Source organism: Dryobates pubescens, chromosome 17, assembly GCF_014839835.1.
Source record: "Dryobates pubescens isolate bDryPub1 chromosome 17, bDryPub1.pri, whole genome shotgun sequence".
Taxonomy (NCBI): Eukaryota; Metazoa; Chordata; class Aves; order Piciformes; family Picidae; genus Dryobates; species Dryobates pubescens.
In genome coordinates this window covers 11,901,314-11,920,575 of record NC_071628.1, presented here as the reverse complement: position 1 = coordinate 11,920,575, position 19,262 = coordinate 11,901,314, and the positions used below count along the sequence as shown (strand labels likewise).

The 19,262-nt window shown below is 41.1% G+C and overlaps 1 protein-coding gene across 5 annotated transcripts in view; it reads left to right on the top strand.

Annotated features, from left to right (window-relative positions):
- Positions 1-19,262, top strand: part of PDE8A (phosphodiesterase 8A) — a 153,264-nt gene that overhangs the window by 25,450 nt on the left and 108,552 nt on the right. For 2 of the 5 annotated variants that reach the window (XM_054169195.1, XM_009897275.2), the window contains exon 1: positions 5,437-6,147. The exons of 1 other annotated variant lie outside the window; for it this stretch is intronic. In XM_054169195.1, the coding sequence (XP_054025170.1) occupies positions 5,887-6,147 (261 nt within the window). In that variant the 5' untranslated portion in view covers positions 5,437-5,886. Of the gene's footprint in view, positions 1-5,139; positions 5,409-5,436; positions 6,148-19,262 lie in introns of those variants that run through there. 2 more of the 5 variants (XM_054169197.1, XM_054169196.1) reach the window with 2 other exon arrangements.

Below are 19,262 nucleotides of genomic sequence, written 5' to 3'. Positions count from 1 at the left end.
CCAGGTTACCTGCCACTTACACACAAACAAGGAGATCTATGCTGCCCTGCTTGTGGGGTGTAATGCTGATACTGACTTGTGGCTAAGGTGGAACATGGACCCTGTTTTCTTTTCTAGAACATCTTGGGGCTGGAGAGACAAGCTCTCTCACAGCTTGCATGTGTCGGTAGTTAGCAGTGCAGAGTCCATTGAGCTGTTTGTGCACTGGAACATTTTCCACAGTTCTACAATCTCCTCCTCCTCTCCCCCACTGCCTCTGCTGGCCTAGAGACCAGCAGAATTGCCTAACTTTTCAGAAGGCCAGAAGACCCAGTTGGAACACACAGCATGCTTGGGGGAAGAAGCAATTAAAACCACACAGAGTAATCTCCTAACAAGACCACTGCCTTGTGCTCACTGGACTGCAGGAACATTTGCTCTACCATAGCTGAAAAAAACCTTTTTTTTGAAGCACACTGATGTGTTCATGCAGGTGTCAACCAATCATTCCTTCAGCAAAATTCTGCCTGTCAGTGTCTTGGGCACTGAAATATTATTATTATCAGGTTCTGACATTCTTTTCTTTTTTTTTCTCTGGGCCTTCATATGCATTTTTTTGTACCTGGACAGGAGTCAATTGTCCAGTGTCATGAACAATATAATGAGCAATGGGAAATGGTCATGGGCCGTGTGAAATTGATGCACACAGCTGATACAAAGAGGAAGTGCTTTTATCTGTGGAAATTTGCAGGGAGATAGAAGACACAGGGAGCAGTGGGGAAGATCTGGGAGGCAGTGTGTTGTTCAGTCTTTTGTCAAAAAATACAGGATCCAATGTGATTTTTCTAGGAGATGGAGAGGGAAGTGGCTGAATACTGTGTTTTTCAATCCTTTAAGAATTTTAATCTAATGTGTTTAGTCTTTAAATACTTTGATCTTTCATGGCACCCACTTGTCTACAGACCAAGCTGATAACAGTAACTCCAAGCTCTTTTCTAGCCTTCTTTCTTATTCTGCGGTCTTGAATCAAATTCAACCTTATTCTCCATAAATAACCTTTCTCATTCCCCAGCTGTCTCATAGGGCTAGTTCTTTCCTGACCTCTCACTTACTGACTCTGTACTGACCTTGCACTTTCCCCACAGTCCCAATCTGCCAGTGTCTACACCCCTATTCTTCCTCTGCTCTTTTGCACTACTTAATTTTTTTAATTTTTGAGTAATAGGCCCCACCATTTCCTGAGCTGCACTTATTCAAATAAGCTTGAACAAGCCTCTTTATCCACAGAGTTCATACACAGTAGTAATAAATGACTACTGCTGGGAATGATTTTGATGTTTTCATCCTTTCTTTTTTATTTCAATTGTATTTTTTCCTATTAGAAATAATAATGAAAAAACAGTACCAGTGTTTTAAAACTGAAGAGAAACGAGCCAATGTCTGTGCCAGTGTCTTGTCCAAACAGAAGTTTTCATCTTTAATTGGATTTTCATCAGTGTAGCAACTACAGCAATTTCTCAATGGCTTTTATTAAACTACTAAGGGATTATTCAGGCATTTTATGCTCACCTCATCCTCCCATTCAAGGCAGTGTGGGTTCTCATCTGAAGAACTTGCACATGGAAGCTTTTTTTCTGTGTTTGAAGTTAGGCTGTAGATTGAAATAATATGCTACGGGTTAGTATGGGAAAAACTTTTGAAAAAGGACAAAGGATTCATGCACATCATATCTGCATGTACACTTTGTGATTTTTGTCATGTTATTATTATATAAAGTCGAACCAAGTGTTTCTCCCTGCCCAGTATTTATTTTTCTGTCACTTAGATAAATTATCAGTTAAACAAGGATTTGTTTGCCTCCAAAATGGAAAGCAGAGGTGGTTTTAATATTGATACATTTTTTTAAATAGTACCATGAAATGTACATTTCACCTTTGTGTAGCTGCACATCAAATCCATTTATTTCAAAAAGTAGAAATCTTAACTCTAGGTGTCAGTACTGCAAACTGAATGTGGAGCTCTGGAAATGAAGTTTTGCTGTCTCTGACTCCTCCAGTGCCACCAGAAATAAGGTGATGTCAGCAGTTTTGCTGACATTAAGGCTGAAGAAGAAAGCCCACACTTGTGGTTCATGGCACAAGTAGGAATTGCAGCATTTTCTTACACAGCCTCATTCTAGCCATGCTTAAATGTGTTCTTGCTGATAGGATTTAGTAAACAACTTTTAACATAAAGGGAAGAATGAGGACAAGATTCCTCTCTAAACAGTGCTCAGTGTTCAAAGCAGGTGTGTAAAGCCTTTCTGTTCCCTAGCTATCCATACCTTTCCCTTCATTTATTGTTAGGTGTTTAAGTGGGCATCCAAAGTGATGAGGGAGCACAAAGAACCATGTCTTATTCTATTTCTAGCAGGCTGAATAGATCAGCTAAATTAATGGGGTAGATCAAATTTATGTGACTACTGCTTACACTTAAAAATTCAGGGAAGGAAAGACTTCATTTTTTTTTCCCCAGCCTTTAACATTCATAATTACGAGGAGCAAATAAAAGCATTTTGACAGTGCAGGTACTGTGGCTATACTGAAAACCCACATTTCTCAAACACACTGACTTTTGGCTTTGCATCTTCTAACCTTATAAGGAAAATCTTTTTGCCATTCTTATTGTCACAGTCATCGCTTATCTGCATGTTTTACTTTTAATTGATAGCATTTGTCAAGTACTTAAGGTGCTGTTTGAAGGATGATTCTTAAATGCACAGAAATGCTCATGCTGAATGAGATGCTTCTAAAACAGTGTGATTCAGACAGGGGAGCACAAAAGCCTTTGCAATACAAATCTGGAGTAATTCAAATAGATTCCTCCTGTGATACATCATTTTCCCACCTCAGAGGCTGGAGCTTAGCTTATTGAGAAAAGTCATGTCTCTGATATTTGATTTTTTTTGTGCTTGCAAATCTAAAGTTTGAGCTGGCCTTCCCTACACTGCTGTTGCCTCTGAGCTGCAGGAGGCTATACCTTGGAGAAGCACTGCTGCAAATCATTGAGATTAGAGGTTGGCAGAGCTACAAATGACACAGTGAGGAAAGTGAAAGGCACATGTGGAACACAAATGGGGCTCTTGTGAGCCCATTGGGTTGTGTGTGGTCTGTGGTCAAACAAGGTGTCATATGTCTTTTTTTGAACCTGAGCTGCACTTGAGCTGGTACTTCTAAAACACGTAATTTCTACATCAGTGACTTGCCTTGCACCGGGCATGATGTTTTAAAGGGCTCTAAATATTCTTTCTTTCTTGAAGTATGTGCAGATCTCTAGCCTCATAACACATCTACATGCTGTGGAAGTATAGTTACTTCCATATGTTTATGGAAAAAATTTATTTTATATACATAAGCAGAAAAAGTCTGTCTGACGTGCATTTTCCAAGCCCTAGGATTTGGCTGTACCCACATAGCACCATACTCCTTTTTTCAGTCTTAGCTTTCAAAGATATTCTCAAAGAAATTGGCATGGCCAGAGTTGAAAAGGAAGACAATGAGAGGCAACAGCAGTGTCTGGGTTCTGGCTGCTATTTCCTGAAGAACAGAACCGTCTGTCCTTACAGCGAAGCAAGTTGCTAGCTTTCCTAGGCAGGCTTGCTGGGGTTACCTTTTGTGCTGAACATCTGCAGAGCAGACAAGTTTCTGTACCCCACAAATAATGCAGGGTTAAGAACGATCATAGAACTTGTCAAGTTGGAGAGGATCCATAAGGATCTCCAAGTCCAACTCCATGATCCTCATGAAATTACCTAGCACTCAACCCTGTATGACTACGGTCGGACTCAGTGATCTGAGAAATCCTTTCCACCTGAAATGCTTCTAATATTCTATGACTAGGAGGTGTTGTCTAGATGCTCATTGAATGCTGTAAGACTTGGTGCTGTGGCCACTTCGCTAGGGAGCCTGATCCAGCGACCAACCACACTGTCACTGCAAAACCCTGCCCTGATAAATTCTGTGGGTGAATTGTGTTGGTTGGTTGGCTTTTTTTTTCAAATGAGGAGAAAGCAGTGAGTTGCTCCACCACGGGGGTGCTACTACCCAGTCGTTGTAGCCAACGCAGAGGCGCCTTCGGTTGCCAGTGCCATCGCTGACTCGCTCGCCCTCGGCCCTGCCGCCGCTGACCCTGGCAAGCTGTCCGGCGGCGAGAGCGGCGGCGACAGAGCCCCACTCAGAGCTGTCGACCCACCTCAGGGGCGGCGCACGCGGCGCGGTGATTTAAAGTTGTGCCGGGCGAGGCGGGGCAGCGCCGCGCCATTGGCCCGCGGCGTCCGATTTGCATTGACGCCAGCGCACGCCGGAGGTCAGCGCCAGCGGTGGCTTTTATTGGCTCCACCGCTGTCAAGCGCCGGGGCAGTGCTGGCGGGGGCTGGGCGGGCCAAGAGGGCGGGGCGGGCCGGGAGGGCGGGGCGGCTGCGGGGGCCGCCGCAGCCGCCGCTGCTGAGGAACATCAATAATAACAAGGTGAGCGCGGAGCGAGTGAAGGCGGCTCTGAGGAGAGAGGCACTTCTCTTGCTGCAAGGAACGCGGACACCACGGCCCTAGGAACTGGAGCACTCGCCGCTGCAACCCTTTCCGCCGGGATGGGACGCTAGGATCGTTCTCCTTCTACTTCTTGCTATCTTTTTTTTCTTTTGCCTTTTTTTTAATATATTTCCCAGACAACATTTTTTTTTTCCTCCCCCTCGCCGTTTCGCATCATTTCTCAGACCAAAATATCCACGCCAACATGGAGGCTCTTTGATGCCTTCGCCAGCGGAGCCGCCTCCTCCCGCGGCTCTGGGAAGCCCTCCGGGCCGTGCCCTGATTTTCCGGGGGCCGTCCCCGGCTCTCGGCCCGGTGGCTGAGGGGGGCTCCCCGCCGCCCGGCCCGTGGCGCTGAGCCGGGAGCCCGCGTCCCGCCGGGCGGGATGCCCCTGCGGCGGCCGGACAGCCCCGCTGCCGCCTGACCGCGGACTCTTTCCCACCGCGGGAATCTGAATGCCACCCCCGTGGCGGCCGCCCGCGACCGAGGTGGCGCGGGACATGCCTAGCGCGGCGTAAGGGCGCAGCTGGTTCCCTGGGGCGGCGGGACAGTTCTCCGTTATTTTTTTTTTTTTTAATTTTTTTTAAAAATTTATTTGTTTGGGCCCCTCAGCTCAACCCTAAAGCAAAGCCCCCGGCACAGCGTAGAGCCGAGCGGGACCGCGAGGAGCAAGCGCTGCTCGGCGGGGAGCACGGAAGACGAGGTGGAGAGCGGCCTCCCTCCCCCCCGGCCCGTTCCCGGGTTAATCGGTAACGCTGTGCAAACCCAGGTGGAAAATGCGCCGTGCTCCGGACTAGGAGGGAGGAGATGGTGCAGTGCCCCCGGCCGCTCTGAACGCCGAGCCGAGAAGACGGCGGTGTGTGTGTGCGTGTGGTTTGGGGCTTGGGTTTTTTTGGTTTTGGTTGGTTTTTTATTATTATTTTTGCTCTTTTGCTTCTTCCCCACACCCTTTTTAAAATTTTTCTTTTTTCTTTTTAACCCAGAAAGAAAGAAAACCCTACCAAGATTGTCAGATGGCCTAGAAAAATTAATAATAATCTGTGAAAATATGAAGTCGACCGATTCTTGATTCCCCCCTTCCCTCCAGCTCCCCAGTACACTGCTGAGATTGAGATAAAAGGACCCATTTCCGGGAGGACAAGGAGAACAGACACGTTTTTGGTGGTGTAGAGGGGACCGATGGCAATGCTTCACAGTGTAGCGGAGACGCAGGGAAGAGATTCAACCTGTTAACAAAGAATTAATCAGGGGGAAAATACCAACGGGAAGGAAAGAGTGAGATACACACACACACACATTATATATATACAATATAGAAGTATTCCCCAGGTGGCCACAAAGCATGGGCTGTGCTCCAAGCATCCACATCTCTGACAGCAGAGTGGTTTATCACAGTAGCAAAGAGTCTGAGGAGTGCAATTCCCCTCACCAGACCAACACAACCATGTCTCAACAGCAGCAAGGCAACCCCGTCCCAGGATTATTCATTAAATCCTCCAACACATCCACTTATAAGGTGAGGACTAATTCCTCTAAGAAAGACAAGAGGGAGAACAGCCAGAGCATGGAGGCAGAGACCCAGACCAGCAGATCCAGTGTTAAGGTAAAAAGGGTGCTAAATATAAAGCACTGTTTCTCTCAGAACAGGAGTTGGCTGTAGCGGTTTAACCAAAGGAGTCTCTGCCGAAGCGATTCGTTGTGGGGGAGGTTTTTCTGGCTTCAGCTACTGCTTTCATTTATGAACTAATTAGCCTTATGAAACGACTTTATAGATGTACCTAAGCCTCTTCATTCCACAAAGCGAGTTTTCCTAATGCTGGGGAGGACAGCTTTGTAATTGTCCTTGCCAGCCTCTGAACACGGAGGGCCTGTTGGTCCGTGCTCATGGTGCGACTGTGCCCTGCATGGGAGCCGCACTGCCACAAACTCCTGTATTTTACATGTTTGTTTGTGCGTGCTGGGTTGTCCAGCATGGCTGTTTGTGCTTGTCTTGTTTGGAAGCAGCGGCAAATCGCTGTCTGAAGTGATCTCCTAGCTAGGCTGATCAGTTTGCACACCTCTTCCATTCAGAAAGTTGAAAGGAGACAGCGGGTTTTGCTCTGGGTGCTGATTCGCATTAACAACTTGTTGATCTTGTCGCTGCAAATTGGGTATTTGTGGAGTGTTTTTGCATGTATGTTAGCGTGCATACTTTTGCGTAGAGATACAACACAATGCTGTGTGGCGTTGTGAGACATATTGAAAAAAAGATTGTGATTTACTCATTTTTAAGTGAGAGAGTGGTGCGGAGTGCTTGCTTGTCTGTTTACTTTCTATTGATGGCTTGTTTGTTTATGGGTTGTACTTTAGCGCCTAATCCTGTAGGTTTTGATTATTCCATGGTTGTTTTTTTTTTGGGGGGAAGCTATCTCTATTTGTAAAAGTAAGTAAATGCAAATGTAAAACAAACCAAAAAAGTGAAAAAAACAATAGTTGTAGGAGCCCAGGGACTATTATATAACATGTCTGGTCGGCTCTTGCTTATGGTGAGAAGATCTGAGGTACACATGCCGTGAATATAAGGTACAGGCTTGGCATGCAGGCAGGAACTAGCTAAATGTCAAGTGTTTTGTAGACTTGCAGAAACTCTAATGATTTGTAGTTTTCTTAGGATTTTTACATGCTCATTAAAGCAGTTTCTAGACCTGGAACAATTTTCTATGGTACTGTGAATGATTTTCTTCAACTCTTTTCCTTCTGATTTAGTAATCTTGGTTCACAGGAGCTTGGGGAAAAAAAAGTTATGTAGAAATGAGAAGACACTTTAAGTAGTGAGTTGGAATTAATACCTAGGGCAGAATACGAAGCTGAATGGTGTTGTACTGAACTCAATTTTTGTGCAGTAGCACTGTACAGGAAACTGAACTTTACCGTCCTGCTCACACACAATAGACATGCCTATGGCACATTTAACCACCGTAACCACAGTAAGGAAACTTAAGTTGTCAGAATCCTGACAATTGTTTTGCTACCTGATTTTTTCAATTGTGATTATAATTGCACATTAAGAATATTTTTGGGGTTAGATTTTGTGAAGTTTGTATTCTGTGAATTGGGTTTTACTATGCTGCGTTTGGGGATAAAAAGCAATTCCAAAACCTGTTTTCAAAACCTTGCATTGGAAGCAGTCTTAGTTTTGCTAAATTGTGTTGTTCTGTTTCAAGAACTGTGTAGAATTTCTTCTTACTAGGTTTGGATAATTCAGCCAGATGCTATATGGTTGATGTTTGTTCACATGCATACTGTAATCTCATTGGCAGTCATTCTGATTTTTATCACACGCTCATAGTTTCTGCCCCTGTCATTGCTCTAAACACATTGCCATGAAAAGATGGTTTTTGAGAAATGGGAATGGAATTCTGGCTGTGATCGGCTGAATACAAAATCTGTTGGACACATCACATCTGTATGATTTTCATGTGCAAAATCCTGTAATAATCTTCAGAGCTATAAAGCAGCATGGTATTTAATTCTCTGCTTCTACCATAATATGTGTAGTATCATCAGATAGCCAGTTGTTCATGTGCTAGATACCTGTATTGTCTCAGAGATTGTGCTGGAGAGTGGTCTGTGCTACCAGTGGAGAGCAGTTTTCACAGTACAGTGAAGTTGTTTGGAAGTGTAAGAACACTGAAGATAAGAGACAGAAGCCTGAAATTCCTGAAGCTGAAAGGAGCATTGGGCAGGATTTTGTGCTGTTTTGGAGTTAAAAGGATCTTTGATTTGAGGAAGAACTGTATGAATTAGAGTGCTACCAGGAAATACTGCTATTCTTCCAAGTCTGCTATAAACCTTCTCTTGCTTTGGCCAATGGTGGTGTCAATAGCCAGGAGCCTGCCTGAATGGCATTTTCACTTGGTTTCAGGGCACTTTAGTTGAAATCCATTCACATTCTTTTTATTGTATATGCACAGATTGAAGCCAAGAAAGTTCTATGTGAGAGCTAAGGAAAAAAACAAATGAACAAACCCCCCCCTTGGCCAGTGTATAAATCTGATATTTTCACTTCTTCTGGCCTTAGCATGAAGTTTATTAAAATTCATAGAATATGTGGTGCAATAACCTTTATTGAATCAGTTTGTTAGCTATAGTGCAAATTTTTCAAGTTAGAAAGTGTCATTAAAAGAAATTATCTATCCTAATTGTAAAATGATGCTATATATATATATTGATAATTAGCTCCCACACTTATTCTGGCTTTACGTTTCTGTTTTACTATATCTTTCTCTGGTTAAATAGAAGATAATTTTCTGGATGTGTGGTATGAACATACTGTATTCTGTGATTTGCATCAGTTTGCAAACTGTAGCTGAAAAAACAACTTGTTCTTTACTAATATGGAAACTCCCAAGTTTTACTTTAGCAGATTTGTAGAGCAGTCCTGCAAGTGTGTGTATGCGCAGAGATAAATATCATAATACCTATCTCTGGTATACAGTTCTATGAGAGATGAAGAAATCCTTTTAATAAACTATTTTTGGTCATGGCATCTGTATCTCCCTCCTTAGATTGTAATATCATATATGGCTTTAATTGGATTTTTTTAGCAACTTGGAATGAGTGCAGTATCTGAAAAGCGAACTAGCCATGAAAACCTTTCCATTAATTTTCTGTGTATCCAAATTAAAATCTGGACTTTTCCCAGGGAAAGACATGTATGAATTAGATACCATAACAGTGACTGAGGTTTGAATATCTGGTGCTACATCAAGGATATCAAATGACACTTATCCAGTACTGTTGCCAAGGAAAGTTTTCCTGATGATTTGAAAAAAAACCCAAACAACTAATTTTTTTTATCTCTAAAAGTCTCAAGAAAAGTGCTTTCAAAGTTGTGATACTCTGCCTTTTTCATGTATATTACTTACAGACGTTTCTGCTGTTGGACTTACGTTAAAGGTAGAAATCTGCTTAAATATCTTTAATGTAATACCTCTGTTTAATCAGTAGCATAAGTGGAGGAAATGCTGGGATGGTGTAAGGACTTCATGAGCATTTATTTATAAGTTACTTGGATATTCGTACACATACACTGTCTCACGTGTGTGTGCACTAATATGCACTGTAGCACATACACTGCACATTCAGTTTGCCCTTGTCATTCTTTTATGAGATTTCCTTTCTTTCCTCTTGTGTAACTCTCCCTGTGTATATATTTAACATAGAAATGTGTGTTTGTGTTCAAGGGGATCAGAGAGTAAATCCAAGCTTCCTTTATTTTACATTAAAAGTAGTCCTAAGCCAGCAGGACTGAGTATGAAATAGCCTTTTGATTTATCAGCTGATGTGGAAGGGGCTGTTTAAATCCATGGCACTACAGCCACTGAGTTTTCTTCATTCAAACCCTGTGAAACGGCCTGAGAATTTTACAGTCACTGCAAAGCCGTGGTTGCATAATTCTGCATATAGAAGGCTGTATGAAGTGGAACTCATTTCAGCATTTAACAGCACATTATTTAGTCCGTTAAGCTGGCTGCTCTTTTCCCGTCTGGTAATTCCTCCTCTTTGGAACACATAAGCACTCCCTCCCTTTGAAACTCCCACACGTACTGTTCATGCTTCCACTGAGGCCACCAGCCCTCCCTTGATTCTTCCCTGTTCCCATTGAAACTGTCCTCAATCATTTTCCCGACAAACCTCCCATCACCATTTCCCTCCCATTTGCACTGACGTCAGGCCCCCTGTACAGAGATCCTTGCTCCCACTGAGAGGATCCTTCCCACGCTGAGATACACGAACTTTTCTCAATCTTGATAGCTCCAGACTTTCAGTCTGATGTTTTTTATGCTGTTGTTGCAAGGCATGAACCTTTTTCTCCTGGGTATGGGAGTCAAATTTTCAAGTGGTGTGAAGCAAAATGGTATACTAACATGTGAACTGGGTTTATATTTAAATCTGTTTTTTATCTGTACCTTTTAATTTTCTGTTGCTTGTAGTGTAAACTGGATAAAACCCAACTGTAAATCGCTCACAGCAGGTATACTGTTACACTACTAAGATGGCATAAGCTGTTTTCCCAATTTTAAAAGCGTTATTGGTACCTTTTCTGGTTATACAAACCCACTCATGTAAGATGTGTCACTGCATCTGAGGGCAATTTCTTGTGTGACTGAGATGAGCGAGGTTAGACCCTGAGTTTTTGGAGTGCTTACTGCTGGTAAGAATTTCACCAAAACTCCTTTCAGCTGTAAATTCATCTGCTGGACATAAAACATTGACTTCTTCCTGCCCTTTGCATTGTTCTTCCTTTGCTCTGCATCTCTTGCCTGACCATTCTAGGCAGTTAACGTCTAAGCTTTTCATTTTCTGCCACCTGAATGTGTCAATAGAGGAAATATTAAAACCAGGCCTTTATTGCTACAGTTCAAGATATTTATCTTACTGTTGTACCCTTTGTATTTTTAATTGTATATCTCAGACTGAAATATAGGTACCTCATCAATGAGAAATTTCCTAGTTGTAGAACGTATTTATAAGCCACGCAAAAGAGCTGGAAGCGACAGACTTTAAGTCTCCCTCTGTTTCTACCATTTCCAGTGCGTGTGTAAAATTCCAGTGCAAGGTATCAGGATTGCTTTGATATTTAAGGTGCCAGCAGTTAAGATTTTGCATCCAAGATGCTTAGTCTAAATATAAAGTAAATATATGAAATGGTTAAACCCACTTGTATTGGGGGTATCAACATTTTAGATTAGAAGATGCTTACAATCTATGTGAATAAGAAGAATGTCTCATTAAGAAGGTTGTTAATAGGTCATTTGGAACTCAGAAAAAAATACTGTTTGGTGATTGTTTTGCTTCCCTTAATGCATGCTTTAATATCTGTTCTTCACATTCAAGTAAATGTCCACGTCAAGGAAACGAGAGGTATTTGAATGAAGATTATTTTTAACATCCATTGAAATTGTTATGTCCAACAGTTGCCACTACCAACAGTGACAAATTGCTGTTCTACTTCAGTTATTACATGAACTTTTGTTCACCTCTCTTGGCCATCGCTTTGAGAAGAGACTCCAGAACTGGCTCTCTTAAGCAGTAGTGACAATACACTGAAAATATTCCACTTTTTGAGCAGTTGGAATGCCAACTGACTTTAAAATGAGTCCTCAAAGAGGAAATAAGTATTTAGAGATATGGACAGCTAAAGCTCTTAGTAGCTCTCAGCAAAAAGTGAGAAAACCTAAAGCAAATACAGTAATGCACAGATTGGCCCCAAGGTGAAATTGTTTCAGTACAAGCTTTATGCAAGATGTCATTTTTGTCAAGAGACCTCAGAAGCACCTGCAGATACAGGAGAACAATTTAGCATTGTGTTCTATTTTGGTGGTGTGTATGGCTATGATATGCCTACATTGTAAACTGCTGTACCAGCCATGGCTGGAGTTAAAGCATTGTTAACAGTGCTTCTGAGATTGCACACCGAGTGTGATTTCATGGCAGAGTGCAGTTTTCTGTGTGAATTGCAGTGTTTTGTATGTCAGACCCATATGTCTAGTAGAGGTTCACTAAGGATTTGCTTGGCCCTTGACACTGTACACATTGAGATCCATCTGTTGGGTAAAACAATTGGGTATCTTCCAACCCAGTGCAATCTGTGAATCTAACAATAATTTAAATTAGCACAGGATGACAAGATACAAATTCAGTTGCTTTAACAGGCATGACATACTAAACAAATTTGTTCCCCAGAGTCAAATTTTTGAGTTTTCAAAGGCACCAAGGAAGTGATGTTAAAACCCTCTGCTTTTCAAAAAGATTTTGGCATCCAGCCTCTTTTAGGTTCTTTCTTAAAATCCCTGGCCAAAATGTGATAAATGATGTTTAATACTGTGAAATTAAATAGTGGAGTCTATCATCTGTGCATTGTTCCAGACCATCCCCTTTTACTATGGGTTAAACTGTTGGCCACAAATTAAGTTCCCAGACCCCTTCCTTCTCTTCTTGTAAAATCTCTTTAGTCTGTACATAGAGCTAAAAGCTTAGTGTTCTGTGAAACAGCTCCTACATGTATGGCTTTGTTGTGGGAGGACAAAGACCAGAACCTATTTTTTGACATGGACATGTGTTGATGTGAATTAATGCATAGTCAACAAGGTAATTCAAGATGGTTTTTGATAGTGTTTTAAATGTTTAAAGGTAGTCTGCATGTGTATGTAGACAGGTAATGGCTGTGCTAGCAAGAGAACTTGGAATAAAAATGGAATATTCAAGATTTAAAATAGTTTGGGGAATAAAAAATACTTTCTAATGGAAATGATTGATTCCTGTATGAGGGATGGAAGTTAGGATTCCCATCATTCCTTGGAAAAGGAGGAAATGCTGCTTTTGGGTTTGCTATTTTATTACAGTATAGGGAGTGTTTGAGCACTAGATCTCTAGAAATCAGGATGACATATTTTTCTGGATGTAAAGACAATCTCCTTGTTGGCCAAATATTTCTTTATTTCCTGAGTGAACTAAATAGATGCTATTTCAAGGAAAACATTATGCCTTTTTTTTTAGTAGATAAGGGAATAAATTAATCTGTTAAATATTTATTTTCTTAATAAATAACTATGTCTGGTTCTTTCTTGGAAATGAGAATTCAGTCTTCTGCAAAAGCAGGCTCATTTTGCATGCTAATTTGAAAATTGCACAGGAGACTTCCAATATTTTATATACCTCAAGCAAGAGGTATTTTCCCTTATAAATCAAACATTTTACTAGTGACATGAACAGATTTCTGATATTGTTAAGGGAAAAATGTTAACCTTGAAATACTGTTTTTTAGATTTCCCGGCTTCCTAAGTAAATCCATACAAAGAAAACACAGAATGACTGGGCAAATATGAAAGAATGACATCCTCTACTTCCCATTGTTTTTAACTTTGAGTTAGCAATGACCTTTAGCTCCCTTCTGGGATGCAGTGGAAACTTTGAGGCCCCATCTTGTCACTGCAAGACAATGTATTTTTAAAGTTACACATTTACCATTGCTTTCTGTCTCAGTTCGAGGTTCTGCTATCTCTAATAAAATTTAATCGGACAAATAACCTCAGTAACTGGTAGGCAAAGTAAACTTTCTTTATAAGGATCTTGTTTGAAAAAGCTATGCTGGTGTTTTAATTAAAGCACTATAAAAACCTCTCAATCCACACAGAATCCAATCTTCCTGTATTTAGGAGTATCTGCCCTTTTGCTTGGTCAGATAGATTATATTCTGTGTTCATACTGTCCATACTTTTCTGAAGCTGAACTGTAGAAATGTAATGGTTTTAATTCCAATTTTTTAAATGCACAAATATATGTGTGTAATAGGTAGGTCAAAATCAGCATTTTGTCATGATGACTGAGTTTGCAGATGTGTATTTCTTGGGTTTGGAATACTGTCTGCTATTTCTTTCAGCTTTTAAGTTTTTTTGGTTGGTTTGTTGTTCTCCCCCTCTCTCTCTCCCCCCGCACCCCCCCAAAAAAAAAAATTGGTGAGAAATTCCACAAATAGTTAAGGACAACCACACCTACTCCTACTTGAAACAGAAGTGACTTGCTCTGTACACTGCTGCAGTTTAACTGCCTGGTGAAATTGCACTTTTCCATGAGCTGAAATTCAGTGATGAGTATCTCAGTGTGAGACAAATAATAGGATGTAAGTCTACAAGTACTGGAATCTAGAGCTGCCACACACTGAAGTGTGGATGGCACTGGGATTGCTGGCAAGATATCTGCATTTTATTTTTCAAAACAAATGAAAGAATTACTTCCAAATACTGAAGACATTTATCTGTGGCCCAGGTTCTTACTAAAATGATAGTTCTGCAACCCCATTAAAATTTGTGGTCTCAAGAGATGTACCTGAAGCAGAACTTGGACTACTGGGCTTACAGTAGCTGCCTGTTTGATACACAACGTGAAAGTAAAAATAGTGGCAATAATATTTTTTTAATGGCTAAGTTATTTTATATAATTCTAGAAACACATCAGTATAGCTCTAGTGGGCAAGTTTCTGGCTGTACTGAAACTAGGGGCATAGTTCTTACACTTTTCAGAACAACCAGAATGTTATCCTTGGTCTGTAAGCAAAACTGAACAGGCTTCTCTAAAGTGCAACTAGGGTATCAACCCTTAGGGCTGGATCCTAGGTTTTATGATTGCTTATCCCATAACTAATGTAAAAAGCTACAAATAACTCATTATTAACTGCCTAATGATGGGAGTAATGGGATATTTTTTTCCCCCTATGTATTTTTTTCCTCAGCTTCATATAGTAGTGGGGGCTGTTCTCTATCAGTAGACACAAAGAGTATAACTTGCTGTGTCTTCAGGTCATTAATGGAATCTGCAAGTCTGTTGCTGTTCTTGAGAGTGGTGACTCTCAAAGTTAAAAGTGAGTTTCTAGGCATGCAGAAGAACTTTTCTATGTACTTGTACCTATGTAGTTCTCCACTTGCACCTGAAACATGGTAGAATGTTGCCTGGTTGCAGGTGATGATTCTGTAAGTAATGATGCCAATGATGTGGCCAAGGCTAGAGATAACTGAACTGAAATCAGAAGAACCAGAATGCCACTGGTGAGTGTGTGGCTCTTTGGCCAACTTGCTGTATGCTTCCACTTGCACGCTTGAGCTTCATTATGTGTCATGCAGGATCAGGGCTGTCATACACCAAAGAACAGGAGCTGCTCTCAGATCAGTCTGTGTCCATGTTACACAGTGCAGTTGTCTCTAACAGCAGTCAGCCGAGTGGGCATTAGAGAAAGATACAAGGAATCTCTTTAAAGGTACAGAAATGAAGAGAGTTTTATGTGTTCCTCTTCTGGCTTTAGTCTGAACATACTGATTTACTTCTCATTTTTCACAATTCTGGCATTTCATATGATAATGATATTTTAGTTTTAGCTCCTTAAATCTTGTTTGCTGAAATGACCAATCTATACTCTTTGATGGAATTTTTGAATGGAGGATTAGTTTTCAAACCAGTGTTAGTGGCATGTACTTAACACTGAAACACCTTCAGTGTGGATATTTGTTTCTGCAAATACTGTGGCATGGACCAGGAACAACTGGTGGAAGTGTTTGAAAGAGAGCAAAGGGAATGAATTGTAATCAAATATAGATTTGTGTTTTTGAATAGGACTTCAAGACCAGAGAAATTAGTGCTTTTTCCCCCCATACATAAAGCAGAATATCCTGCAGATTAAAAAAAAGCCGAGGGTAATGTTGGTATTTTACAGCAGTGAAATATTTCAAAGCCAAGCAAAGAGGTTTTGCAAACCCAAACAGCTTTTGTTTTGTTAACATCTGCACTGAGAGGAAGAGTTAAGTCCTGTGAACCCAGACACTGCTTCATTTTCCCACTGATTCTGCTGTAACTTTTCATGTACGTAGTATTTATTTTATTTTTGTCTTTTGCCATGGAAGTGATCTGCTTTCTACAGAATTTCACCTGAAAATGTTGCTCTGCTTATACAGTCAGTTAGTTATGTTATTGTATGTCCTCAGTTCTGGAAAAGATGAGTCTTGTTCTTTGCTAGTTAATGCCATGAGATCTGTCGAGAGAGTAGTCAGGCTGAATTCATTGGCAGTGCTGTCAGTCACAGCCCCTAACCCTAGCAATGATACCTTTTTCCTTAGTGGATAATCTAATTCTTCTGTTTCTTCTGTAAGCCTTTGAGCTGTGCAAGGAAGTGTGGGCTGTGGGTGCTAAGAGGTAGCTGAGATATTAAACCTTTATTCTGTGCACAGGAGTTATGTGGATTAGTAGGTTTCTCCCTGGTATATTACACAACTAAATTTAATCATGAGGTCAAGACCAGAGGCCAGCATAGAGTTTACATGGTGGAGTCTAGTGATTGACTCTGAGGTCACTGTGAGGAATGGTTTTGCTTGTAGGTTGCAAGAATTTCAGTTGTCTCCATGGGGATCTTTACCTAGTTTTGGAAGAGTGATTTGTCTTAAAAGGTTGATAAACCACCTAATTTTTTCCAGCATCCAGAACAAGGACACTGTGTCCCTCAGTGGGTTTTTCCTAAGGTGAGTGTTTAGCAGCGAGGCCGTGTGGTCTCTTGCTCTTTCTCCACGGCTGACCTGCAAAGAAGAGCTATCTTCCCCCCTCAGGAAACCTGATACTTTTTGTCAATGGCCCCTTACATTTTTTCCCCAGCTGACTGGCATTCCAGCTTGCTGATCAGAGAAGTACTTGGTTGCATCCACTTGTACAGATTTGCTGTGCCAGTGCTATTCCATTTCAGGATAAAGGTACCAGGTTCTGTTGAGTCTATCTGAAAGCAGAGGTATGCTTCCCTATTTTAGGGTCTAGTTTCCCCTGTAACAATACACTCAGTAATGGTAAATATACTGTGAGATATTACCTGGGAATCTTTCAGTGCTTGACTACTGTTAGCTTCATGGTGCTTTGTAAGAGTTACAAGGACCTGTAAAGTACCTTGTTGGGTTTTTAACTCCATTTTGCAGAGGTGGGTGTGAGTGAAGGGCTTGGCACTTGGCTTGGCACTTTTTCATCATCTTTCCCAACATCAGGAGGTCCCAAGCCAGCAAGTAGAATTTCTAGGAGATTCTCCTAAAGGAGGGGTCTCCACAGCATGTTTCAAAACAGTTTAATGATTTTTAAGGTAAATCAATAAAACAGTTTATGTAGAGGGAAATGCATGACAGGATGGGCAGCATCAAGGGATTATGGCTAACAGCATTCTGCCTCTGCTATTGCTGGGTACTGCAAGGGATCTTTATGTATCCTTAAGAGTCTGAGCTAGGTTTGGAAAACCTTGACATCTGTACTGAGGAGTGAGCTGAGGCTAGTAGTAATATTTTGCTTAAACGTAAGCTCTTAATACCATATTAACTGATTGCTATAACTCATTTTGGCTACAGTTAGTTTTGTCCTAGAACAGGCATGAGCAAAAGTGTCCAGAGAAATACATATGTACAGGATGTTTGCCAATTGGCTTGCAGTTAATTTAAATAGATTATAAACCCCATACTTCATATACCCTAATGTGTTTTTGTTTGTTTGTTTGTTTTTAAATCTAGCTTGGACACTGTCTTTAACATGTGCTAACCTGCTTAAGGTATAACAAAGACAGTAGTACATGTTGAAGTGCTTCATTCAAAGCCATGAACGTGGAAATACATTTAGGGATTCTACATAGAGTGGCTTGGTTTTCCTAATGTTCTGTGAAGTCGCCTGCCCTCATCTGAGCAGAACACATTTCTCATCATAGATGCCATGTCAGTAGAACTCAGTACTACATACTCAGAGCTTGAACTTTCACAAGGTTTTCTCATAAGGGTCTTAATAGAGGTCAAACTACCTTAAACTATCACTGACTGCTCTCAGTTGCTCATGTTTCTTAGCTCTCTAAAACCAGAAAAATTATGAGGTTCCCCAACATGCTGGGACATCTAAGGGGCTTTCTTAAGCCACTTAGTAAAATAACAATATCTCTTATCACATGAGTTCTTAATTTCTTGGTTCAGAAAAGTACACAACACTTTCTTTCCTACAGTGCATAGCTGGGCACTTCCAGAGCCTGTTTTTTCACACAAAAAATTTCAAAGATGAATGTTAATTAAACTTGGCTTAATTAAGTTGACAATTTCACAGCTACTTTGAACAGCTCATTAACTGCAGGCTACAGCTGCTTTGCAGCCAAGGCTTCACAATACATCATACAGTGAACCTGCTGACAGCAGGGTTCAACTTCCAAATCGTGCTTCAAGAAATCAGATTTATTACTGCAGTCCTGCTTCTTTTAAAACCAGTTAAAGCCTCCTTTAACAGATACTGAAAATACTTTGATCTGTAGTACAGTCCTACATAGTTCTCTGCCTAGTGCAGATGCCTCTTTGCATGTTAAAGCCAATGCTGTTTTATGTATGCTGCCAACCTGACAGTGATGCAGGGGTGAGGGAAATTGCCTGTGGCTGAGTTGCATGAATTTCAGCTCCTTTATGATACTGATTGAAGATCTGCAGTAATTCTTTAATTTTAGAAAAGAAAAAGGTCATACGTATGTAATTCTTTGTTACTCAGCTTACTTAAAAATAGACACTAGTTCATTGTTATCTGTTTCTTTATAGGTTAATTGGTCTGGTTTGGGTTTGTGCTTTGTCTTTTCCCTCTTTCTCCCCTGATAGTGTAGAAAATTTAGTTTCTTTGAGAGCTGTTAAAAAACCTGCTGGATTTCTTCAACTTAGCCTTGGAAAAAGAGTAAACACTGTTTCAGAGAAGTCTGCAAACCTCCCCTGCCCATAATCCTGAAGGATCTCATCACACTACAGAAACAAGTGTCTAGGGTCTTAGGTGATGAGGCATCCTCCTCTCACCTCAAACATTAGAACTGCTAGAGTCTTGTTTCTGTTCTTTACATTGGTGATTTCTTACTAATGTGGCTAGGCTAAAGCCCTGCTCTAATCACAGTGGTACTGATAAAACCCTGCTTATGACAGCAGAGATTATGTCATCTGAGAGTACAACTGCAGTGGCATAACTTCATAGAATCTTCATAGAATGGGTGGAAAAGATCTCCAAGATCATTAAGTCCAACTGCCACCCTAACACCACCATGGCCACTTCTTCCACAATATAAAGTTTTCTTGTATTTCTTGACTTGTGGAGCTATACTTAGGACACATTTCTGATTTAGGCAAAGTCAAGGGCACAACTCTATGCGGAATGTTACTG